General features: G+C 43.4%; 2 protein-coding genes across 7 annotated transcripts; one reads left to right on the top strand and one right to left on the bottom strand.

Annotated features, from left to right (window-relative positions):
- Positions 1 to 347: 347 nt before the first annotated feature.
- Positions 348 to 7,544, bottom strand: LOC116712794 (spermatogenesis-associated protein 2). Of its 4 annotated transcripts, none has more exons than XM_032552632.1 (7): positions 7,471 to 7,544; positions 6,634 to 7,042; positions 5,075 to 5,184; positions 3,563 to 3,689; positions 2,037 to 2,162; positions 1,451 to 1,925; positions 348 to 880 (listed from the first exon to the last, which is right to left on the bottom strand). In XM_032552632.1, exons 1-7 carry the CDS (start codon positions 7,491 to 7,493, stop codon positions 669 to 671), a joined length of 1,482 nt encoding a protein of 493 aa, XP_032408523.1. In that variant the 5' UTR covers positions 7,494 to 7,544; the 3' UTR covers positions 348 to 668. The 4 variants fall into 4 exon arrangements, with proteins under 4 accessions (XP_032408523.1, XP_032408524.1, XP_032408525.1 ...); XM_032552633.1 differs by having other exon boundaries at positions 348 to 868; positions 7,471 to 7,543; XM_032552634.1 differs by having other exon boundaries at positions 6,634 to 6,973; positions 7,471 to 7,536.
- Positions 2,210 to 25,912, top strand: nvl (nuclear VCP like). 3 transcript variants are annotated; one of them, XM_032552630.1, is made up of 24 exons: positions 8,736 to 8,938; positions 9,419 to 9,498; positions 10,981 to 11,051; positions 11,290 to 11,342; positions 11,493 to 11,583; positions 12,409 to 12,466; positions 13,288 to 13,473; positions 14,409 to 14,502; positions 14,663 to 14,739; positions 14,825 to 14,959; positions 15,886 to 15,987; positions 16,064 to 16,181; positions 17,518 to 17,662; positions 17,772 to 18,012; positions 18,986 to 19,207; positions 19,583 to 19,687; positions 19,784 to 19,846; positions 20,235 to 20,354; positions 20,646 to 20,745; positions 23,251 to 23,357; positions 23,781 to 23,857; positions 24,366 to 24,442; positions 25,307 to 25,404; positions 25,758 to 25,912. In XM_032552630.1, the coding sequence occupies exons 2-24, from the start codon at positions 9,442 to 9,444 to the stop codon at positions 25,800 to 25,802; spliced, it is 2,442 nt and encodes an 813-aa protein (XP_032408521.1). In that variant the 5' UTR covers positions 8,736 to 8,938; positions 9,419 to 9,441; the 3' UTR covers positions 25,803 to 25,912. The 3 variants fall into 3 exon arrangements, with proteins under 3 accessions (XP_032408522.1, XP_032408521.1, XP_032408520.1); XM_032552629.1 differs by having other exon boundaries at positions 8,737 to 8,938; positions 17,772 to 18,018; XM_032552631.1 differs by lacking the exons at positions 8,736 to 8,938; positions 9,419 to 9,498; positions 10,981 to 11,051; ... (1 more) ...; positions 11,493 to 11,583; positions 12,409 to 12,466 and adding an exon at positions 2,210 to 2,220 and having other exon boundaries at positions 12,669 to 13,473; positions 17,772 to 18,018.
- The last annotated feature ends 191 nt before the right edge of the window (positions 25,913 to 26,103 follow it).

The following is a 26,103-nucleotide window of genomic DNA, read 5'->3' as shown; positions in this document are numbered from 1 at the left end:
ATTGCATAAAACCAGACAGTGACTGCATTTTCAATCAGCCATTCTCTCTGTCCTCCCCTCCAGAGGGCAAGTCGCCTGTCTCTCTGTGCATCTCAAAATTTCAGTTCTTTTTGGTTTTTGTGGAAATTTACTTTTCCTTTTTTCTTTTCTTTTTACATCGTCGACGGACATGAAGAAGAAACAAAATCATTTCAGCCACAGAGGCAGAGGGGCCAACAGGCCCAGGTTTGGACTGTTCAGTAAAATCATCCTTTGAACATAGTTTTTTTGTACATAAAATTGGTCCAACATTAAAAAAAAATTTGATGACATTTGGCCAAGACAAAAACAGCAGAAATGTTTCCGGCTGGGTTCTGGATGTTCACATTAGTTCGTTTTTATTTCTGATCTCTGTGCAGATGATCCTGAAACATTACCCGTATATTTATTTGAACAACAAATCATTATTGCATTTATTAGAATATTTACAGTCTGTTAATATCACAGATTTAGCAAAAAACTAAGTGGCTCCAACATTCTCTTCTTCAAAAAGCTGAGATTGCTCTGATTGGTTGGCTTCGCATCCGATTGGTTCAAATAGTCATGAAACCAAACTAGGTGGAGAATTTAAAATAAAAAAACAAAAGACTGTTAAATAATTTTAAAGCCCTTTAAGGGTCAGGAGCCTCTCAGAGATTGGTCCTCTGTTTTTGTCTGTCCTTCTTGCGCCCCTCTGCCTTCCCGTTGTCCTCTCTTCCCGTCGCCTTCTCTTGATCTCCCTGCACAGAGAGCTGTCCCATCCGCTCCGCCAGCGCTCTCAGCTGCTGCTCTTCATCAATGGAGCTCAACGAGGAAGACTCCGGTTTGTCAGCCACCACATTCTCTCTGCCTGTAATGAAAACAATAAAAACCTTATTTCAGCTCCGCTGCAACCAGCAGTGAGGTTAAAGGGTCAGTAGAGGTTGTGGTGACTTCCTGAAGGCGGAGTTTCAGAAAGAGCAGGAGTTTTTAAAGTGACAGAATCACAATTTCTGTCACAAAGTCAAATTTCTTTTAATTCACATTCGATAGATACATGATTTTCATAAATGAAGGTAACATAGCTGTTTGATTATACTATAAAATAGCACTTTGTGACTGGGAAATACATAATACTGTCCCTTTGGCACTCCCACAGGAGGAGGAGCATGGAAAATGTCACAGGCCGACAGCTTGTCCCATCAGATCGTCAGTTCCCAAAACCACACATAAAAAAACAACCTTGTAATAGTGCATGTGGGGTCAGTGTGACCCCTGCTGGATACTGTGGGTAAAAAACTCAGCGTCCAATGAACCCATGTCTGTAAAGACCGCGGGAAAACAAGCCGAACTGGTTCTGTCTCTGGATGGGTTGTTGGGTAAGACAAATCCAATGCTGTTGTACCGTATGGCAAATTGTGTGTGTGTGGGCGTGTATGTGTGTGTTTCTTACTTGGTGTTTTCTGTGCGTCATCAGAAGTCTCTGAGGTTGGCTGAACTCTTCCTCGTTTCTTGCCTGCCTCTGCTTTACTTCCTGTTCTCAGTGTAATATGAAGAGAAATGGCTTGAGGACCACTAAGGTCATCATCACCATCATCACCATCATCGTCACAGGCTCTGCTTTCATCAGAGTTCCTGAAGCAGCTGGAGTCATTCCGGCCATCATCTCTAGTGGAGACTGATGGAGAAACGTCTCTGTCCTCTTTGGTCAGGTTGGTCTTTGGAAGCACAGAAAGGCTGTCAGGTACACCGCCAGTCATGGTGGGGGTTGCTTTGGGAGGTTGGTCTGGCAGCAGAGGGCGACCCCTGAAGGCCAGGTCTGGGTATTGCCACTGCAGTTCCATGTCTGCCTGGTCTACGCTGGGGCGATGACGCCGAGGCTTCGGCTGAGGAACCGATGGAAGCCTGGACTCAGGCTCCTGGGACACCTGGAAACAAAGGAACAGAACAGAGGTGAGGGTTTTTTTAAAGAAGACGACAAACCCATCCATAAGAAACATTCTCCTCGTCCCGATTCCGGAACCAGCCTCCAGTCCTACCTCTCTCTTATCCGACTCCTTCCTCTTCTCATCGTTGTCTTTCCTTTGCTCCGCCACCGTCTGCTTTTCTGTGGGATCTGCCAACTTCGAAGGCTGCTTACTTCTCTGGAGAACATCCAACCACTCCTGCAGAATCAGTCCAAATATAAGATCAGGTGTGATTAGTCAGACTGCAGTCCAACTGGTTAGGATTACATGGAATAATCTGCTGATGTGGCGGCGGTTTGAGGTGGAAGGCAGGAGAAGCCCCACGGCCATTGTGGGGGGAATGTGTGGAATGTGAACAATGTGGTTGCACCGGCAGGACTTCCTCTCGGACTTCGCCGAGACGAAGACGAGGACGGAAAGCTGAATGCAGCCAAATGGGACGCTGCGCTTCAGAAGCCATTTCGGTGGAGCTTCTCCGTCTCTGTCCAAGTCACCGCAGAATCGGTACAGAGACGCTGGCTCTACGCAGTGGTGACACTTAGGGTGGGGAGCAAGTAATTGAAGAATAGAAAAATGGCATCTTGTGTGGCAAATGGAGTCGCTGGCTGCCTTAGTAACGTGAGATTTATTATTACAGGGCACACAATACAGAGTAGGAAAAAAAAAAGACTTTTAGAAGGGCACGTTTTTTTATCCACAGAAAAAAAAGGGCCAGTACTCTAGCACCATCTAGTGTCTATCTGTCCACATTCCTGACTCTAGGTGACACTTCTCTCATCCATCAGGCACAAAATTATGGACACTGAAATGGCTTAAGCATATCCATATTAGGATGGGTGGTTCTAGACGGGGGCCAAAAGGACCCAGTGTCCCTGTAGAACCGGCCATGGGCCCTTAATCTGAACAGATGAAACTAAATCAATGTCTTAAAATGACATAGAACAGAAACCGTCACTAATTTCTCTCTTGAGCCCATTTTACCTTTCTCTTATTTTTTCTTCAATAATGAATCAGAGTGAAGGTGTTGCTATTATTATTGTTATTGTTATTATTACTGCTCTTTTAACTTCAGTCATACTGAGACAGGATCCAAGTGGATCTGCTAGATCCCGGCTCTGAAACCTGCAGCTCTGGACTGGATCCCTTCACATGCTCAACATGAGGTATTGACCTGTTGTTACTGGCTCATTCTTTGGTTCTGTGGTCCCGCCCTGCCCCACTCTGGTAAATCTGCTCTAGAAGAGCCGCTGCACAAAAGAAATTAATATTTGATTTTAGCAGTTAAAAATATTTTTGGTTGTAATTGTTGTGGTCTGAGTTGTAAAAATATGTTTTTGCCTCATGCAGAAGATTCGTTTGTCTTGCTGCAAAGGATCATTTTTCTGTTGCACCACTATTATTGTGAGGTTTGAGTGTGAGTACTTTAACTGAGCCATCTACATGTAATTATTTTATCTGTTCATTTAGAAGACAAAAGACTTTATTATTATTGACTGCGGAGTGCGGACATGGGAGGTTTGGATCATCCCCGGTCTCGGTGTGTTCTGGCTGGATTTCTCTGGGTGTCGGCCTGGAAGCAGACACATCCCAGTTCTGACCTGTGGTCCCAGTTGGTGCTCCAGCATCAGATCCAGGAGGCGACAACATTCCAGTCTGGCCAGCAGCAGCTCAAATCCCAGCAGCAGAGCTCGATCTGATTCAGGATCAGAACTTAGTGTGAACTCACTGAAACACACCAGAGAGCAGAACGTTAAACACAGACTACTCACACTGCACAGAGAAAAACATGAAATTATGGAAAAATATATCGGGAATATATATATATATGTTTTTTTTTTAAAAATGGTCATTTTACTACAGCTAATTACTACAGAGTTTATTTGCAACAAAAGGCAGCAAAATGAAAATACTTAATTGGTCCAAATGAAGTTGCATCCAGTCCTGTTCAGCTAGAGTTAACGCAGATATGAGTCCAACCACGAGCGAGTTGCTCAGCGCTACGGAAGCTGAGAGAGACCATTTTTCTAAACCTGTTCTAACGCCATCACCTGTAGTTAACCCAACCTGTTCTACGGCGACTGAGTTTAATGAACAGCAGCATCCTGACATACAGGCATGTCACAATAAGCAAATGAATCAATTAACCATGTGATGAATTAAAACAAGCTCAATAATTTACATTTGCAGGATTTAGAATTTTTTTCTTTTCTCTCTCTACAAAAACTGGATGAAAAACAGTTTTCAGTCTGATGTATTGGTCTCATCTACTGCTTTTCTAAAGGACAATTTTGTTTACAGACACTTCATAATTCATTTTATTTGCTGTTTCGGTTGCTTTTTTTAAAAATTTATTTTTATTAAATTTTGGATATTTAAAATCTTCTTTGATAATGTGTTCTTGCACTATTGTGCCATTACTTGAAAATGATCTCAAAGCAACAATATTGTTCTTCAAGGTATTGTTTACCGCAATACCTTCTGGGACAATTTATCGTCTTTTGCCTCATGCAATGGATCATTCATTTAGTAACTTTGTTTTCTTGTAATATCTGAGGATTATTTTAGAGATGCCATTAAACAAAAACCTTCCTTCCTTAGCAGATATCAGTACAGTTGTAGAAAAGCATTAAAAGCATCTAAAAATATGATACTACTGAAAATACTAGTCAGAAAACGCCGACTAGAAATCTTTTTATTTTCCACCATCGTTTTGGCGCCCTCTCTAACATGGAGCCCCTTTGTGTCGCATGCGGCGCAAACACACTGGTCCATCTGATTGGCCGATCTGATCCGCCACAAGCTGACAAAAACAACTGGAGATTTCTAAAGATAACAAGTTCAAGCTACTACTCCCAGTTTCCTGTTTGGATGAAGACATGAGCAGCGATGCAGCCCTGTAGGTTCTAGCAACAAGCAGCAGACACAAACAGCTGTCTGAAGCACGGCTGCTGTTCAGGATGCACAATAAAAGCCTCGGGAAGAGAACCCAACGCTGAGCTGCTGGAGTTCAGGCAGCAGAGAGCGAGTGTTGAGGAAGAAGAGCAGGAGGAAACAAAATGGCTACGAGGATGCCTTGCACCCGCAGGTGTGTGTTGTGTGTGTGTCGTCACCTCTGGGGGGCGTCGCTGCTGGGCCGGTAGCCCATATAGGCCAGAACAGCCTGGATGGTGGAGCCGCTGAGAACCGGCAGCAGGCAGTAAACGAAGGCACCCGTAAACGTCTGGAACAAACAAAAAACAGTTCAGAGCCTCTGGGACGCGATGTAAAGCGCTGTGCCCAAGTTTTCACTCCCCATCACAGGACTGTTCAACCCGCAAACTTTTGTTTTTGAATATTTCATTAGATATTTTATTAATCCCAGAGGGAAATTCACATTTTGCCATTTTTTTCTACAAATAAAACTGAAAAGTGTAGCATGCAAATTTGTATTCTGTCCAGAATAGGTTCTCTAAATTTAACTTTTTTTCTTTTTTCTTAAAATCTTCCCACAGATTCTCAGTTATGTTTAGGTCTTGACTTTGACTAGGCCATTCTAACAAATGGATATGCTCTGATGTAAGCCGTCCCATTGACGCTGTGACTGTATGTTTAGAGCTGCTGTCCTGATGGAAGATGAGGCTCTGCCCCAGTTTTCACCAAATATAACCCTTTTCATGTTGGTCACTCGTTTCCATTTTAGTTTGATCTGAGCAGGTCCCCCACATGATCCAGAGCAACAGCTGGTCCATATTCAGATGACGGGTTTAACTCTGGGAGATGTTCAGAGTTTGGAAAGTTGCTATAGAAGACATCCTGCTTTAAACGTCTCCAGAACCTTCTCCCTGCGTGGCTCCACTTTGCTCTCAATGTACAGATACTTTAAGGGGCAGTATTATGTGTCTTCCAGACACATAGTGCAATCAATCAAATGTGACTGTGAAATTGAGCCTCTCTCTCTTTAAAGACGCCTTGCTCTTTCTGAAACTCTGTCTTCAGAAGGTCATCGCAACAGTGCTCCTCTGTTAGGAGCAGATGTGCAGTTCCATCAGGTGTTTGCTGGTTGCTGCTGGCTAGTCTGAAGGAGCCGAGAGGGAGAGTAGCAGAGGAGGGCTGCTCTGTGAGGCAGAAGCACGGAAGCTTGAAAACTGCAGCTCCAAGGAGGAGCTGCACCTTGGAGGCGGGGCTAGTTCCACCCAGGTGCTTTCCACAACGGAATGGTTGCCATGGAGATTAAAAGAGTCCTCAAACATGCAGGAAAGAATCAAGACAAGACTCCAGGTATGTTTTGGACGAGGGAATAACATTATAACATGATGTAATGCTCAAAAAGTCAGTTTTACATGATACTGCCCCTTTAAAATAAACTTGGTAGCAAATAAGAATGATATGTATGTATATTAGTTTTACAAAAATAGAAGACAAGATATAATCGACATGTCTGTTACTGACTGGATGAATTCTGAAGGCGTCTGGTTTTATTAAATTTTACTTGGAGGTATCTGAGTAAAGGGGGCTGAGTTCATATTTTCAACCAGTGAGAAACCAAGTGACAAATGACCTCGCTTCAACAGTTCCTCAAGCTTCTTCTGAATTATTCATTTTAAAAAGTAATAATAATAATAATAATAATAACAATCTCACAGAAGCCTTCAGGACCGTCCAAGCTGGACTGTCTCAGGTGAGAGCGCACCTTCAGAGACCGGATCTCCTTCTTCCAGGGCTGCAGGAACATGTTGACGCAGAGGCTCTCCAGCATCTCGGTGGCTTTGACGAAGGCTGCCAGGTGCTTCCTGCCGTCGGTGCCGACAACACACCTCTCCGTCACTGCCCGGCAGAACGGGAACAGCGTGAAAGTGTCTCTCGGCTCCGACGTCCTCAGCAGGAACTGGGCCGCCCTCTTCAGGAGCCCGGGGTCCCGACACGGGCCAACCTCGGCTCCGGGCCGGAGGAAGCAGCTCCGGTAGTCTTCAAAGAGGTCCCGGCGGGACAACGAGCCCTCCTGCTCTTCGTCCTTCATGACCGACAGGCGGCTGGAAAGAGAGAGAGAGAGACGGAGAGAGAGAGAGAGAGAGAGACGGGCTGCTGAGGAGGAAGTGGAGCTGCCTCAACAGAAGAGGAAGCGAAAGTCAGCGCATGTGTTTTCTCCTGCTGTCAAAGTGATAGAACAGAACAGAATATACTTTATTGCAGCTTCACGCGATGACCAAACACACCAATAAGCGATATTCACAGCGCGAGAGCCCCGCTCTTGTTTCAACTAGCCTGATTGTGGGCAGCAGGTGGTGTCCCACAATAACTGGTCAAACATGGGGTTTTTTCTTCACGATTAATAAATGACTTTTGTCATCGGGAAATACCCGTGTGATTATTTTTTTTTTTTGTCTTTTACATGATCAAAAACAAATATACCGTACTGTTTCCTTCTGTCCCTTTTCTATGTTCTACAGTTCATCAAATGCCATGTGGTCACCAGAGTTACATTTAAAAACTGTGAAGACTTTGACATTAAGTTCCGGTGTGTTCTTACCTTCTGATAACAGCTGTCAGCATGTGGCACCGTGTTACGCCCTGCTTACGTCACAACCAGCAATGAAGTGATCTAAACTGTCATAGCCAATTAATTAAGGGTTACAGAAGCAACAGTGCCCCCCTGCGGTCATAATATCCCAAATTTGGAAAACATAATTGAACTTCTCGCTACCTGTAGAGCAGAAGATGCGAGAGGGCTTCATCCAAATGAATGACGACGAATAAAATCGTTTCTTTTTAAAAAAAAAAAATTTTATTTGGTTATTTCTCATTTTCAACCTGTTATTGAGTGTATTCACCCAGTGACGTCACTTACTGATGTTTGCGGTGGCGATCAGCTTTTGATGGCCTGCGGAGCGCCAAACTATTTTTTCATTCTTAATAATTGGGAAACGATGTTGCGCAGCACCGAGTATGTGCAGCACCCTATGTGGTGCACATTTGAACAAATGAAAGAATCTGGACGTCTTTTGACCATCTCTGTATTGAAATCTGTCACACTTTAGACTAATCAGACATGAACACGTCATAGACATTTTTTAAGACATAGTCACATATTTATAAAATGTTTACTGTCTCGGAAAACACAAACAAATAAGACTATTATTAATGCTTTTTTAAAATTTATTTTTTACATTACCATACTTTAGATTGAGACAAGTATGAACAGTGTGAATATATTAACATGATGAATCTGAACTGGGATAAATTCTTGAAAACAAAACAGTCTGCGTGGAATTAATCTATGCGCTTCAATGATGAAATAAAAAAAAAATTAAATAACCTTAAATTTGTAAGGTTATTTAAAAATTCATTCATTTATTGAATGGGTCAGTATATATGCATTTAACTATTTTATCAAATTGAACAGATAAAAAAAAAAGTAAACTAAAACATTTCTTGAACACATTTAGTCAAAGATATTCCACATTGTGTCCAATTCCTGTCATTCTAAACTCCTGTCAGGAATTTTTATTTTGAAATTTCTGACAGGATGTACGTCATATACTGCGTTTCATTCGTGCTCGGAAAGTAGAACTTTCGGCGTTCATGAACGCTTCAGGGAAGCTCCAGGACGGAAGTTTGTCACCAACATTGAGCTCGCGCCCTCAGTCCTGTCTCCTACTGTCAGTGACAGTGTCACCAGAGGATGTGAGTACAGAATATGTAGAATAGTACAAGAAATTATCCTACACACTGTCCTCAACTTTTAACGTCTGGACGGATCAGACCGAGGTAATCTGGTTTCCGAGGTACATGGAACGCAGCATTGGTTTTGTTTCCGGGTGTGTGGAGTCACAGCGCTCACGTTTCGATCATGATATTCTGAAGCTGAACACCAGATGAGTTTTGCATCTTCGAGCCGAAGACCAGTTCTCCCAGACTTAGGCGCTGTTCCCATGGTGACAGGAGCAGGACTCGTCCAGGAGACTACAGCAACAGGAAGCCCACGTGCTTTTGTTCCAGTAAGAACAGAGCCATGCAATGTTAAAGATTCTGCTGCTTTAGGGAATCCTGCTGGAGATCCGTTCGGTTCTGTGTGAGAGGTTCAGAGAAGGTCTAGCCAGAACTAGGACAATACATATTTTATTTTTACTACTACTACTATTATTATTATTATTATTGTTGTTGTTGTTATCATTTAGAACTACAGTTTTATACATAACCAGCAAAGAGGCCCAACCAAGTACTAAGTCCAGATGCTGGTCAGAACATGAACTTACTGCTCTGATGTCAAATCCTGGTTTCCAGACAAACTGAAGGTTTGGTTTTCTTTCATCGTAAGACAGACAACATCGTCCAAATCTACGGAAATAAGTAAATAAATAAATCTGTATTTATAGTTTCGAACCACGCCATCGCAGGAAGTTCATCACCCTGTCTCATTCTCAGCAGGTAAATAAAGCAGGTTTTGGTCTGGTTCTTACTCTGCCTTTCTCCTCCAGGCTCAGATCTTCTCCAGATCAAGATGAAGAACCGAGGCGGAGGCTGGCTGGACTCTCGACTTAAACAAAGAGTGAAGCAGGTCCGAGTCGTGAAATGTGTCACTCAGATCAGTCACAGAAAGGACAGAAAGTCGACCCGTCCAATTCAGAAAGTTCCCACACAAAACCTCAACTAGGAGCACATGAGGAAAAAAAAGGATGCAGAAAGGAGTAAAAGACAGAAATGCTGGACCTGGAATGCCTGTTAAGTGAAAGGAAAACACGCTCTGAGTGGCTCAGTCCACTCTACCAGAATACAGAGGAAACCCATTGAGGCACACGTAGAACATCCAAACCTCTCACAGTCGGTACCAGAAACACCAGGACTAGAACTTTAAGAGTAAGAACAGTGGGTGGATTGACGCTCTGCTCACAAGTTAGGGATGTGAACAGTAATAACAGATTCTACAGTCCAGACCACACCGGGGTATCCAAAGCTCCTGTTTGAAAAGCAGATGTTTTGTGGCATTTGTTGTTTTAGTGTGTCAAGAAATGTTCTGGATTTCTCCAGACAAACTGGAGTCCTAGAGGGTCAGAGTCCTTTTATAACTTCTATATGTGTCCTATGTCCTACGTGTGGGAATTCAAAGTGAACTGAATCACTAGTACGCAGTCCAGCTCTACTGTTGAGCTAATACTGGAGCCAGGTTTGCTGCGGCAGGCAGACATCTAAAAGTTGCAGGACGAGTCTACCTGATAGTCCACTACAGGTTTCCCCCAGAAAACTTGCTAAGCCTGGAGGCTTGGTGCTAGGCCAGTGATTCACCCAGCAGCCCGTTGTGTTTTTGAGTTAAAACATGCTTAAAGTTGACAGGAAATTTGAAAATATCACTTGATAATGATGTGTTATTGAAAGACTGGAAGATTAATGTCTGAAAACCAACAACAAAGTCTTAAAAAATGCAAACATATTAAAAGTACTTAAGTAAATAAGCAATGCTTAGCCTGGTGGGGGCACAAGTAAAGCCTGCTGGTCCGCCAGGCTTATAATACAGTGGGGGAAACTCTGCAGCACACTCGGTTCGATTGGGGACAAAAATTGTGACGTTTGCTACATTTTCAGCTGGTGTGGTTCGCAATCACATCGCCAAACAATCCAATCAAATTGGAAAATGAGTTCCTCTCCTCACCTGCGGTGGCACTGCACCAAGAACTACTGAAGGAAGTAACACAAAAACCTCTGTAGAAGACACTGAGTGCAACTTCCGTGTTCACAAAATGTAAACAAAAATGGAGTAGCGTCACATTTTAGCAGTTGTAGGATTTCTCGTTTGTTCCTGGTGAAAGACCATGAGCCATTTCTCCCGGTAGTGCTAGACTCATTTGTTTGTTTTGGCTCCATTTACCCAAAAATGCCCCTGCGTTATAGTTCACTTGCTGATTTGGAGCGATCTCTGGTTCGCTTGGCGTTCTCATATGCATTCGAACAGCCCCAGAGTTCACTTCAACTTATCCAAGACCTAGGAGAAGCGCATGAGAAAGCCATGCAGTTCTCCTCACTTTCAGTTGACCTGTGTTTTCAGTACCTGGCCTCCAGCAGCAGTGAATATGTTGACCTGGTAGAGATGGCCCTGGACCTTCAAAAACAGTACAGGTGAGAATGCTCAGCTAATCTGATCTGAACTCTTCATAATTTAGCTAAACTTGGACTACTATTGTTTTATTTAACAGTAATGATGGCTTTTACAGTTGATAAGCTCAGTCCCATCAGAGCTGAAGACCTTTGCCTGCGCTGCCTCAGAACGGGCCTGTGCATGTTAGAACCGTAGTTTCTGAGCTACCTGCTTTACCTGGACTGGTCAGCAGCTGAAACTGTTTGATTCTGCTTTTAGAGTGGAGTATGGCAGAAGGAACAGGACGGCGTTCAGGATCCAGGTGGAGAAAGGTAGAAGGAAAAACCACATCGACGTGGTTTCCAGACTGATTATTCTAAAGCTCCGATTTAACAGCGGAATTATGAACTGATCACAGTTCATAATTCACAAAGTCTCAAGATGAAGAGCTGTGTTTCCTCCTGTCCGCATGCCTGTTGAAGTGTACGATGCAGTGAAAGAGGACTCGGACCTGAACGACCTGGAGAGCAAACACCTGGCTAAGAGAGCCAGGAGCAGCTGCAACGAAACTGGGTAGCTGCACATCTCGCACATCAGTTTCTTTTCTTCTCTAATTATTTTGTACAAATCAGTAAAAAAAAAAAAAAAAAAAGCCAAAAAGCAAGATTACATACACAAGAAAACATGTTTTGCAACATGAATCAGTCATTTTAGCTCATCAGACCTGTCCAAGAAGGATGAGTAAGAGTCATGAAACAGAACTACATTTGAATACCTGAGACTTCCTCTAGAAATGCTTAAAACTGCATATTTGAATTGTTCAAATGCCAACTACGTATATCTTAATATACATTAATACACACAGTGGAAACAGTCTTGGTTCTACAGCAGACGCTAGCATCTACTGTCATCCTTGTCCCCTGCTTTTGGGGGTACAGCCAATCAGCAGTAAGGAAAATGAATGGTGCTCCCAGATAGGCTGCTGTGCAGAGTAGCATGGTTCATAGGTAGTTCAGGTTCCCAAACTGCATTTCTGTAGAATATTTGAGAAGAAATCCTCAAATAGCCGTCAATGCAAACTGGCTGTTGACCCTGATTGTGTTGCCATTGTCCTGATTTTGAATTGACTCAGTAAAAATGTTGGTATCCTCAACTAAAGATTAGGGCCACAAATTTAGAATTGTATTTTTTTGGATCAGAATCTAGAAAGTTAGGGAAGGACTGGCATAGACAATGTGTTCCTAAGCAATAGTAGATGTTAGGAGGATGTTATCTGCAGCCAACTCAGGCCTTATAAAATGTTCCCACTGTGGTTATAGTATGCTGGGATTAGTTCTTTACTTACTGGGAAAATTCTCTGACTTCAGACTAAGTTTATTCCTGCCTGTGTGTTTGCAGGGACGGCAGCAGCTCAGACGAGTCGTCAGGAAACGATCAACAGGTTCTGGGCAACACGGTAATACGTTGCTGAGAAGGTTTGAACACATAATCAGCTGTCCTGGCCAAGTTTGTGTCTATATTTAGTAGACCAGCTCATCCAGCGGACCTTCTGTATGAGAATGGAGCTCATCTGCTCCTACCGGACTTCAGGGATGGATAAAATCACGTGTAGCGAGGTGCTAGCAGGGTTACCTGGAAATTCTCTCATCAGAACTCAGTAGCCAACTTCCAGTCTCCAGTTCTGTAAAGCTTTAACTTGTTGATACCGATTTGAACTGAGTCTGATATCTTGCAGGAAGTGGTTAGAACTGCCTTCCTGTCATGGCGAATTATTATTTCTCTACCTTTTGAGCAGAGGCAACATCACACCACATATGTGTGAAGGCAGTAAAACTGGGTTTTATCATTTCATATCATAGACAATCTGATTTACAGTTAGCATTTCAAAAACCGTTTAGCCTCTTATATTGGCGGTTAGCAAAGCTAGCACTACTAAATCAGCCGTCTCTGGTAGTAATTCTCAGAGAACTTCAAAACTTGCATTAACCCTAAGATTTCCTAAAGGCTAACGCCAACATTTCCAAAGGTGTACATGTTTAAATCTCTGAATGTTAAACTAGGTCAGCCTTATTATGGTGCAGTCACTTCCACTCAGTTAATTTATGTCCCGCCTGCTGTCATCCCAGGAGTCTTTGAGGCAGACGGATCTAATTCCCGTCTCTAATCAGTCCAGTCATACATTACTTTGTCTAGACTCCATCATCCTTCTTATCCAAGTGTTTCCCACAGTCTCTTGTTTAAACATGGAGTCGGATGTTCTTGTGTTTTCATCCGCAGCCCAACAGCTCTGTCACGGCCCTGTACCATAAGGGCCCTCCGGCAGCCAGCAGGACCAACCCAGCTCCAGATGAAGGGACCCTGGTTTCCCCCGGAGGCTGGTTCATCGATAAGGGCCGAGGCCCCGCCACCAAGCCTGTCTTCATCGACCTCAGTAAAGACGAGTCGGTCGATACGGAATCCAACGTAAGTGAGAGCAGACGCCCTGAGGGATCCCCTGGAGGTCTGGGGACCCAGGGTGCTCAGGGTCAATCAGTCAGTTGTTTGTAGGGAGAACAAATCAGACTGCTGTAGATCAGACAGAGACCAACATCATCAACAAACACTGAGAGCAGGTGACGAAACATCAGGATATTCTGAGAAACAGACCGGGATCATTTCTGAATGAAAGGAGTTTTATTTAATTCATTATTTGAGCTTTAAATAATGTTATGATGTTATTCTCTCATCCAAAACTGGGGTGTTGCTTTGACTTTTTTTGTGAATGTTTGAGAAACACTTTAATATCCATGGCAACCATTCAGCTGTGCAAAACCTTCTCCGTTCCTCCTCACAGCTTCCACCTCACAGAGCAGCCCTCCCCCACTCAGCTCCTGCAGACTAGCCAGCAGCAATTAGCTAACACCTGGTGGAACTGAGTACCAGCTGAGCTCATAATACGAGCTACTTCTGAGTGAAAAACTGGTTAAAACATTAAGGGTTAATAGAGGAGCCATGTTGTGATGACTTCCTGAAGGCGGGGTTTCAGAAAGCAGAGAGACAGAGGCCCAATACTCATCTGGATCCCGGTTCTTAATGGGGGGATCTGGGTGAAGGTCATGTCATGGAACACTTGAGGTTCCAGGTTGGATTCCACAGTAACAGGAAACTTGATTCTGAAACACACCTGTGGCCGATGCAGGGATGCTTTGGGTGGGCGGATGATGGGAAGTGGCTCTGAGAAGGTAAAGAAGTGGGATGGATTCTTGAAGCTGGACTCAGACGGTCCTGCTTTGATGCAGCTGCTGCTCCACCTCAGGACCTGTTCTCCTGCTCCACTCAGAGCAGACACTCCACCCTCTCCATACTGAGCAAGCAGTGTCTGTTAGATTGACCTCCCGCTGTGTTCATGTCCCCGGCAGAGAGGCGCGTCCCACCTGGAGCCGGAGACGAGTCAGAAGAAGTCAAAGAAAAGGGCAAAGAGCTCGGCCGAGTATCGCAGCGCGGACAAGAAAGGTACGAGCTAACCTGGCTGACGGTGGCAGCATGATGCTTCTCACCCAGCTACAACATTTACACACTTATTTTATGAAGTGTGTCAATACTTCAGAGTTGATCTTGGGATGTGTGGCTTGTTTTGTTAGATGTAAATGTTTATTTCTTTTTCATTTCTCAGCCAAGTCCAAGTCTCCAGAGCTGCAGTTCCCCTCTCTGAGGTTTGAGGATGTGGGCGGGAATGAGGAGATCCTGACGGTCAGTACCCCCCCACTCCTCTCCCCTCCTTCAGCAGGGCTTCTGCTCTCCTTGACCTCATCATGGCTGTCATGTTGTACTGCAGGAGGTGTGCAAGCTGCTGGTCCATATGCGCCACCCTGAGGTGTACCAGCATCTGGGGATGGTTCCTCCCAGGGGCTTCCTCCTGCACGGGCCCCCCGGCTGTGGAAAGACCCTGCTGGCCCAGGCTGTGGCTGGAGTGAGCTCAGCACCGGATGCGTTGTTGGAGCGTCACCTTCCTCAAATAATTGCCTAGGTCACATGTGTCAAACTCAAGGCCAAATCTGGTCCACTGTAGCTTCTTATGTGGCCCTCAGGACTCCAAATTACATCAATAAGTCTCTCCAGTTTTCCACAAATCTGCAAAATTCATACAAAATAAAGAGCGTCCCACATTTTTTTTCTGATTTTACTGCAAAATTTTCCCATAATTGGTCAAAAACATTGGGTTTAAAATCACATTTAACATCATACATTAGCGCAAATATTGTAAACGTTTCTTGGAAATATTTCTAAATTAGTATCACAAAATTGTTGATTTTGATTGCAAAAAGAAAAAAAAATCAAATTCTGGAGGGACAACGTTTTATTCCTATTTTAACAGTTTAATGGGTTTTATCAATACATTTTGGCACAACCGGCCCTTTAAGAACATTCACATTTTTGATGTGGCTCAAAATGAAACTGAGTTTGACACCTCATGTTTTTGCCAAAAGTAATTTACTTTGGCGAAACATGACCGAGGCCGTTATTTTGGGAAGGTGACCATAGACACGTCGAATGTTATTGTTTACATCCAGGAATTTTGCGCTTGTGCACAATGCTGGAGGGCAAAAAGACTATTCTTTTACTTGCTATCCATAGCCGCGCTGCTGCGGTAGAACAACTCCGTTAACAAAATGACTCGTAGACTCGTTGCCATGGCAACTGACAACAACGCCACTGATTTATCGGGAATCAACACCAAAAAAACACTCAAACGTTTCCCTCACAAAGAACAGAACAGTCAGTCCATTGCAGTTTTATGTTTTCAGGCTTGATGTTTATTTTGCGATTATTAATAAGTGATCGTACGAACACATTGGTGGTAGATCAGCTCATTTAAACGCCTACTGACTGTTCCAGGAGCTGCAGATCCCCATGCTGAAGGTGTCCGCTCCAGAGCTGGTGTCCGGCGTCTCCGGAGAGTCGGAGCAGAAGCTGAGGGAGCTGTTCGACATGGCCGCGGTCGGTCCGCTGCAGGAACTGCACGCCTGGTGACCTCTGACCTCCACTCACTCACTCACTCTGCCTTCCTCTGCAGACCTCCAGTCCATGCATCATGTTCATAGATGAGATAGACGCCATCACGCCTAAAAGAGAGGTGGCTTCTAAAGACATGGAGCGGAGGATCGTAGCCCAACTGCTGACCTGCATGGACGGTAGGATGCTGGCTTCCTTCTGTAAATGAAGTGCCAGTTCAGAACGACGTCATAAATGTCCTGAAAAATATTTATTTGTTAACTCTGCACTGGAGCAGCACACCTAAATATACCAATTGGCTTCACAAGCTTCGGTCAAACATGTAAAAACAACATTAATTTGTAAAGTCAGCACAATTAGGAGTATTAACAGCCAATGTAAAGTAGTTAATAAAGAAACCGAAACCAACAAATACAACAGGTTAACTAACTTGGTCAAATGTATAACACTAAACTGCTACAAACTTTCTTTCAAACAGTGCAGAAAGTGAAACTAGAAATTTTAAATAGGTAAAATAAATAATAAAATATGATTTCGCTCAGAGCACAAAGCCTAGAATTATACTGAATAGATGTGTTCCTATGGTTCTGGCACATTGTCTAGAATTACTTTCAATATCAGGACTGATTTTATATATTGATATCGGAACGGTGCATCTCTACGTTAATCCCAAACAAGCTTTATTTATTTATTGTAGTTGTTTTGTCTCTAATTTGAAAGTGCTCAGACAGGAAAGTAGGTAAAAAGAGAGGGAAGACATGCGGCAAAGGTCACCAGGCCGGGAATCGAACCTCTGACAGCTGCGTTGAGGACTAAGCGTTCTTATGTGGGTTGTGCTTAACCACTGCTCCACCACAGCGTCCCAAATCTCACACAAGCTTACTGGACTTCTATGGGATTCAGTGTCAGTTCATGGCAGCTCTAGGACCGAGACCAGCGCTCCTCATGCTGTGGCTCCGGCTTAAAATCTTTGACTAAAAAATTATATTCTACCAACTAATACTTTTAAATATAGTTCTAAAAATAAATGCAGGGTTTTAATAGTTTTTTACTCTCGTCATAGAATAATTGTATTTCATTTCTACAATGCAGCTGGCTCTCTAATGAATGATTAGATTTGTTAAGCTGACATAACATCAGGCCAGTATAGGATCAGCAGGTTGGTCTGTTATCTGAGGTCAGGTGAGGGTCCTCATAGAGTTTAGGACAGGCATCCAGTGTACGCTCCCTGAAGGTTAAAGTTAGAGAGCTCCAGAATCCTGCAGACCACCAGGTTTTTGAGTTGCAAAATGCTTCAAATTGACAGAAAATTTCAAAATGCCTCTAGGTAATTATGTGTTATTGGAAGACGTTATTAACTGTATCTAAACACCAACTATAAAGTCTTTAAAAAAAGCCAAACAGTAAAAAAAATAAAAATATCTAAACTAAATAAGCCGGTGTATTGTAGGTCTACCAGGGCCTATGATACACTGTGGAAAACCTTCATGCTTTCTGTTCCCTTCCTTCCTCTAGACCTCAACAGCCTGACAGTGACGGCTCAGGTTCTGGTGATCGGCGCCACCAACAGACCCGACTCATTGGACCCGGCCCTGCGGAGAGCCGGACGCTTCGACAGAGAGATCTGCCTGGGGATCCCCGACGAGGCCGCTCGGCTCGGGTAACAACAACCTGGCAACCAAGAGACGGACTGGCAGCCGATTGGTCGATCTCCTTCATGGTGGTGTGATGCGCCCTGGGCTGTTTCTTTTTTTTTTTTGCTCTTCCAGGATCCTCAAGACGCTGTGCAGGAAGCTGACGCTGCCGGACGGCTTCGACTACCAGCAGCTGGCTCGGCTGACGCCGGGCTACGTGGGCGCCGACCTCATGGCTCTGTGCCGGGAGGCCGCCATGGCCGCGGTGAACCGGGTTCTGCTGGAAACCAGGCCGGCGCCTCCCGGTCCGCCACAGAACTCTGCTGCAGAACCGTCAGGAAGCACGGAGCCTGAGGCTGGAGGGGAAGAGCAGCAGGTAGAGGTAGGGCTGTCACAATGAGCAAGAAATCAGTTAATCACACGATAAGTTAGAACAAGCTCAACAATTTTCTTTTGTATCATTTATTGTTTTGTTTTTTTTGTCTCTCTATTTCTACCAAAAACGGGATATTTAAAATCTTCTTTTAGAATGTGTTCTTATATTATTATGCCATTATCTTTCTTGAAAATGGTCTTAAAGCAACAATTTAAAAATGTAGTAAATTTGCAATTAATTTGCCGTTTTTACAGATAAGTAAAATCTTCTTAAAACGTGTATGTATTTATGCAGGCCTGTCACAAGAACAAATTTTAACAAAGTTATTTCGATAAACCATAATCTTGTTTTGAGACCATTTTCAAGTAATATAACGGTAAATAATGCAAGAACACATTCTTAAAGATCAATAAATTTAATTTCTAATGAACATTCAACACAGGAGCTGGAAGACATTTTATTACCCATAATAAAACAAATCAACAGAAACACCAAATCAAAGGAATGATGAAGTCTGATTTAGACCAACTTAAAACACTGAAAACTTTTGTCATCCAGTTTTTGGTAGAATGAAAAATAAAAACAATAAATCATGCAAATGGAAATTATTGAGATCGTTTTAATTTATCATGCATTCATATGATTTATTTCTTATTGTGACAGGACAAAGTATTTTTCTTTTATTAACAAGTTTTTTGGGTTTTTTTAATCCTCAAAAAGTTGTAAACAACATCTACCTGTCATTTAAAGCAGCAGCTGTGCAAAACCCTGGTTATGTTTTGAATTGAGTTATTTACAGATTCTGTTTCTACAACAATTTGAGTTCTTTATTGAAACATTGTCTATATTCATTACAGAAACAACAAAAGTCTTAAGAAATAAATGTGGCCCTTGACTGCCCTCAATCTGACATTTTTGTCCTCAATGACATAAAGTTTGAGGTTGTGCGCTAACAGCAGCTTGTGCCCTCCAGCCGGGGGAACTGGGTCGGCTCCTGGACCTGCTGAGGGCCACGGAGACGCTGACGGAGCAGCAGCTGGCCGGCCTGTCCATCCTCATGTCCGACTTCCGGGACGCGCTGGTCCGGGTCCAGCCCTCGGCCAAGAGGGAGGGCTTCGCCACGGTGCCGGACGTCACCTGGGAGAACGTTGGAGCGCTGCAGAACATCAGGGAGGAGCTGACCATGGCCATACTGGTAAAATGCAACCGGACCAGTACAGAGCCCTATGAGCTGCTGCAGTTTGTTACTGGGACATCCTCCGCTAAGGAGGACTATTTTGGACTTTATGGTTCAGCTTAAAGTCCAAAAAGCAAACTGTGGTAAATTGTATAAAATACAGATATTGGGATCATAAAAGAGGTCAAAGTGACAGAACTCTGCTCATAAACTTTTTAACAAAAACAGCAAGAACTCAAACTGAGACAGAGAGGAAACTGATCAGCCCAACACCTAAAAACATAATTGAACCTAATAACAATACAATACATGATCCTAAGTGGTTGTTGGACCCAGTCTGCCGGTTGTTCTGACCCGTTGGTTCTGACCCGTTGGTTTTGCTGTGTCCTGCAGGCTCCAGTCCGCTCCCCAGAGCAGTTCAGGGCTCTGGGCCTCAGCGCTCCGTCTGGGGTCCTGCTGGCTGGACCCCCAGGCTGTGGGAAGACCCTGCTGGCCAAGGTTGGTAGTACGAGTCCTGCCATGTTTGACGTGTGTGAAGCTGTTTGGTGAGGTCATTTCCTCTTCCTATTCTCTCTCTCTCTCTTCTCTCTGCAGGCTGTGGCCAACGAGTCAGGCCTCAACTTCATCTCAGTGAAAGGTCCAGAGCTGCTCAACATGGTCAGTGTGGGACTCAGAGGAGCATGATGCTGCACTGTTACTATGACAACCAGCTGTTGTAGATAGGAAAAAAATGGAAGAGTACGTTTCTACCAAAAACGCAGATTAATCTCAGAGATTTTCTAGAAAATTTGAGTTTTCTAGAGAAAAGTAGGAAGTTTCTTTTACAAACGTTCTACTTTCTTTCCTGTAGAGTTTGCAGAAACAGCGCCCCCCTCTGGCACATTCTAGAGCCCTCCATTTGGAAGATGATCTTTTTTCTCTTTACATCCTCATCCGACCTAGCTTTTTACCTGCCTCGCAATTTATATAACAGATGTAGGGATCCTCTTCCCCCGCCCCTTCCCCAGTCATATGTTGCTGACCTCTGACCCCGTGGTGTGTGCAGTACGTGGGGGAGAGCGAGCGGGCCGTGCGACAGGTCTTCCAGAGAGGACGCAACTCGGCTCCTTGCGTCATCTTCTTCGATGAGATCGACGCTCTGTGTCCTCGCCGGTCGGGCCACGAGGTGAGGAAGAGGAGCTGACTCAGCACCTTATCATCATCATCTTCATCATCTCTGCAGCTGGGAGGAAACTGAATCATTTGGTTTCTTACCTGAAAATGTAAAAATGTAGTCTGCTGCCTGAACCGTGACTTCTCAGCAGGAGTCAGTGGTTATGTCTCATGAATGCTAAGCTAGCAGATAGCCATTCAGAGTTTCACTCTGTCAGCAAACGGCTTTAGAAGCCTGTTTATGTTACACATGTACGATCTGTTCTCTGTTGCCGTATTGCTGACGGACGTTGCCTGTGTTCAGTCAGGAGCCAGTGTGCGGGTCGTTAATCAGCTGCTGACGGAGATGGATGGCCTGGAGACACGGAGACAGGTCTTCATCATGGCTGCCACCAACAGGCCGGGTACGCTGCTCCTAGCCCCTCCACCACGGGTCCAGGTCGGCCTCAGGCCTTAGTGCTGTAGGAGGAGGTTCAAGTGGATAACCTTCTAGTATCACCATCTGTACTGCTCATACAGTTATGCAGAGGTCAAGAGTTATGACCCAGTGACATTACGTCATCTCATGTTACACCATGCAGACCTTCAGTCTGCACTGATGAAGATTCACTCGTTCATTGGCTACTGGAGGGCGCTCTGACTGCATATGGAACAAAGAGCTTTACACCAAGGTTATTACAGTTAACAAATGAAATTGAGGAAACATTTTCATGAACTGAAACAAATTAAAACGGTAATTAATGGGGAAAAACTAGAACCAACCTGATCTGTATTGTGCATGTATGAGGCTCAAACACACTGAAGTTATAGATGTAATATCCTTCGCTTTTTGTGTCTATGAATCTGTTTATTAGCCGTTTGAACTGAAATGAAATAGATTTTGTTTCACCCCACACCAGCAGTTTACGTCAGCTCTCTGCAAATGACTGCGCTCCTCCCGGCGCCACGCATGCTGGTCAGTTGAGTTTTATGCCGTTTACCTTCAGCTCTACGTCAGAGTTGTCTTGCAGATCTAACTGTTTGTGCATTTCTCTATGGAGACTTGATCCTACCAGACTTTAATGAGAGCAATGAAGTCAATGATATCTGAAATCTTAGAATGAAAGTCATCTACCAACTCATCTACATCTCTACAGGATGAGGGCGAGGAAGAAGAGTAGATTTGATTGAAAGTTTCTGCTGTGTTTCCAGTGAGAGAATGTTTTGTGATGGTTGCTGTTTGTCCAAGTGGGTTAAAGGATAAAGAACTTTCAAAGATAACAGCGAAGTGATCCGATGGGGCGACATCAGTTACAGAGACATTGGAAATATTCACACCCTTACTGATAACCAGGTCCAGTGTGTGTCCTTGAGTGTGTGTTGCTTGTTTGACATGTTGAGTCAGACAAAAAATTCTCTAATATATTAAGAGAATTTCCCCTCTGTCTTGAGGGTTGTCAACATGGATGTTGAAATCACCGACAATTACTAAACAATCATAATCAATGCGTCTAGGAGACGGAATCGGATTAAAATCAGTAAAGAAATTTTCCACGTATGTTTGAATTTTGTATAAAGTTAATGTCAGAGTTCGTTTGTGGCCTTTAACCTCAATTCCAAGATACTCAAAAGAGGTGAAGTGACCCAAAGAGATTTTACTACAATATATGGTATTCTTAAATATTGAAGCCTTTTTTATGCTTTCTATTCTCACTTAAATAAAATGTAGATATGAGGCGCTGATTTGATTAGTACTGTCGATTCCTTGTTGTCATTCAACCATGTTTGTGTCAGGAACATCAATGTAACATCAATATTATGCTCAGTGATGAAGTTGTTAATTAATAGAGCTTTAGCACAGAGAGATCTGGTTTTTAAAAAGGCCAGTTTGATTGAGTTGGTGGCCGATAGCTCATGAGTCTGAGGTTTGAATTAAGACCGCTGTATTTTGTGTTTCTGTGTTTTCTTGTGGTGATCTGGACAGTTAATGTCCTGTTTTGCAGTGCCGGGGGGGGGGCTGATGCATTCTGGCTGAGTGGAAGACATGTAAAGATAATATCTGGACCCCGGCCTCAGACCTCAGAGATGCAGAGTGGTGGATCCTCTAGGAAGTCAGAGGCAGGCGGCGTAAATGAAGTGAGGTCTGCTACATGAGCGCTAAGAAGAGACATGCCGAGTGGAACAAGTTGATTCATTCCATTCATAAATTTGAGTAACTTGGGTCGAGAAGACATTTGCTCCTACTTATTTTGTGACCGCAGTGAATGACCGGGGGAGCAGAGAGGGGCAGGGGGAAGGAGGAGAGGAACCAGTCGCTCCGTCTCCAGTCGATGTTTTGTCAGTTTGTTTTGGAATAATTTGTTCCTGATACGCAGAGGGTTCCATCCTAATCAGACGTGGTCAAGCCGGTTCTTCTGAAGCGGGGATCACGTTGTTGTTCTTGTTGATAAAATGAAAAAGGTTTGCAGCGAGTAGCTTTATCCCATGTTTATTAAGATAGCATCCGCATCCTCCAAAGAGGTGAAAGCCTTTTGTCAAAAGATCCCGAGGTCATCAATGAGGGTCACTGAGATGGCAGATTGTGCTTTAATCAGCCATTTGTTTGTCATGTTCAGCCTGGAGTGTTTTGGATTGTTTGGAGGCGGTGAGCTTACGTGATGCTGCTTCATCCCTTTACACACACATTGAACACACCATACCAACATAGGTAGGTCATAAGCAATCCACATGCCTCATAGATGTGACAAGGCTTGATGTTCCACAAAATGAACTTCATTTCTTCAGCCTGAGGCCCACATAGCGCAGGTTGTTAGTGTGTCTGAGCTTCAGCCTGGGCCTCAGCTGGAGGAAGTAGGTAGGAAGATGTTGAGCAATGTTCATTTCCTGCTGTTTTGACCTCCAAACCGTGTTTTTATTTTTATTTTTTCCAGATATCATCGACCCGGCCGTCCTGAGGCCAGGGCGTCTAGATAAAACCTTATATGTTGGGCTCCCGTGTGCGGCAGATCGTCACGCCATCCTGCTCACCGTCACTAAGGTAAATCTGACTACCAGGAGATGCAGAGCGTCTCCAAGACGACTGATGACCAGCTGACTTGGTTTAGTTGCTGGAAGACATGGTTTAAAATAAAACATTTAAGTGGGAAATAAACAAAAAACCCAGAAACCTGCAGTAGGATCCCACACCGTGTCTGTTAAAGTGTTCACAATATGTCAGATCAAAACTATAACCTTTAATGTTTTAGAGCATGATGGTGAGGCTGAATGAAAACAACACATTGTTTTCTATTGTTCAGTTTTTCTGCAAACTAGATTCTAGATACTGTTGGACTGCTGGGGTCTAGAACCCTTCACCACTAAACTACAGACTATTGTTGTCATGGAGATTTGCATCAGAATGTTTGGTTCTCTGAGGTTCCTCAGCTGTTTTCTGCCTGACCACTGGTACGGTCTGCTGCAGGGTGGCACCAGGCCTCAGCTGGAGCCGGACGTCCGTCTGGAGGAGGTTGCCTTTGACGAACGCTGCAACTCCTTTTCGTAAGTTCCTGCTGCGTGAAGCACCGGCCTTCCTGTTCCGGCCGTCAGTCCGTGAGAAGATTCGTTCAGCTCTCGGTTTCCTGAAAACATCACAGATACGACACGCAATTCTGTTCTCTAGACAACTAGATTCATCACTTTGTAACTTGATGGGGTATTTTATTTATTATTATTTTTTTAAAGTTAAAATAAATGTGAATTTATGGGATTAGTTTATAACTTCCCATTCATAAACCAGCCTCAGACCTAGGTTTAACCTCTGACCTTAAGCTTAAGGGTCAAGGGTTCAAAAGAAACAATTTTTTTCATTTAAATACATTTTTTAACACAAAACATAAAAAACACCAGAAATAATCATGTGACTTTATCCAAAGTGTTGAGTTCAAGGTGATGTGGTTCAGGTGTCACTCTTATTGTCCTGGCTCATGTGTGGCTTTTCTCCGGGTACTTCGCTTTCATATGTGTGTGGGTGTGTGTGTGTGTGTGTGTGTGTGTGTGTGTGTTGCAGTGGAGCTGACCTGACGGCGTTGGTGAGGGAAGCATCTGTAAATGCCTTGAAGGCCTACATGAAGTCTCAGCACCATGGTAACCGCTCACCTCCTCTGTGTGCAGCTGATCACGGTTGTACTGCAAAAACACTAAATAGTCTACAGTAGTTTCTACTGCAAATATCTCAGAACTAACTTATGAGCAACTTTTGAGTAAGATACAGAAGCTTGTTTTAAATAAAAGTTCCACTGGCAGATTATTTCACTTCTGGCAAATGTTTTTTTTATTCATCCATATTAAAAACCACTTGTCAATAACTTACGAAAATTATTGACTTAGACAATCTTGCTGAAAAGCTACTTGCAAGTTAGTTTTGTCCTATTTGAAGTGCACCAGGATATTTGCATTAGAAACCAGACAAAAAATATTAGTTTTCTTTTTTTTTTTTTTTTTTTTGTTGAGTTAGAAATATAGAGTTGGTACCTAAAAAGCAGAAATATCCTCTGATCATTTCTTTTTCTTATTTATAAGTACAAGACGTATGCCTGCCGACTTAAAAACAGTTGGGAAAGCAAACCTGTCAGTATATCAGTTCATACATGTGTATTATTTAGGACATGAGGGCATAAATAGGCTGATTGATACAACTCTACAAAATCTGGCCAATTTGGGAAAATTTAGTGATTTTTTTTTTTTTGCAGTGTATTTGTTATAAGTTGTATGAATCTGATCCTTTATGCACACTTTTGTGGAATTCCGGTTTAGTATCTAAGAGGCCTTGTTTAATTACCACATACTTTGCTCTGGTTGGTGCTGGTCTGTTTCTACAGATTTGTCTGGAAAGCCTCCGTTTCTTTAAACCGTGACGGAGGCTCATCCTAAAACGACCCGTTCTTGTTTGAAGCCGTTGTGTTGCTGCGGAGTTCTGTCTCTGAGCTCCCGTTTCCTCTCCGCCCGCAGCTCACACGCATCCTGCCGGCTGCGCAGCTGCCCTCAGGGTCAGCAGACAGAACTTTGAGGACGCCTTCAAGACCGTCCGACCGTCTGTGTCCAGAAAGGTGAGACAGTAACGTCTGGGTGATTGCTGCTGGGTTGGGACGTCACTCTGCTGCAGCTGTCTGGAAACTGGTGGAAAATGTTTTGGATCAACAGATAGATGATTACAGAGTTGTTGAGATCTGAATTGTTTTTTTTTATTCAGACTAATTAAAATACTAAATTGAAAAAGATTCAGCTGACTGTTGCGGTCTGGATTTTTATTCAACATTCTAAACTTGAACCTTTTTTTTTATTATTATTTTTTTAAATCGTAAAATGAAACAGGCTGGTCTGTTGAATGTTGTCCGTTCACTACTCGTACTTACCTCACACAACCACGTCCTGATGGCGGCTGTGTGTTGTGTCTTTGCAGGACCAGCTGATGTATGAGCAGCTCCGAGAGTCCCTCAGCAGATGACCAACGAACCGCAGGCAGATGTCACAATTATGTATTTCCATATCTTTGTGGAAGTATTATTACACACATCCTTTTTTTGTTGTTTTTTAATAAAATGTGTGACAAACTTCTCCACTGTGGCTTCATTTTATCAGATTATTAATCAAAGTCACGTTGCATGATTGTATTCCATTATATTTAGGGTGCTTTGCGCCCTAAATATAAATTCCATTTTTTTAAAAATGAAAACTAATTGGTCACCATGGATACATTTGTCTTATTTTTGTATCTAGTTGAGTTGATCTTGAGTAATTGTTTTAAT

The sequence above is a fragment of the Xiphophorus hellerii genome, chromosome 22 (assembly GCF_003331165.1).
Source record: "Xiphophorus hellerii strain 12219 chromosome 22, Xiphophorus_hellerii-4.1, whole genome shotgun sequence".
Lineage (NCBI taxonomy): Eukaryota > Metazoa > Chordata > Actinopteri > Cyprinodontiformes > Poeciliidae > Xiphophorus > Xiphophorus hellerii.
Note: the sequence above shows the minus strand (reverse complement) of the source record. Positions and strands in the feature narration are given on the sequence as shown.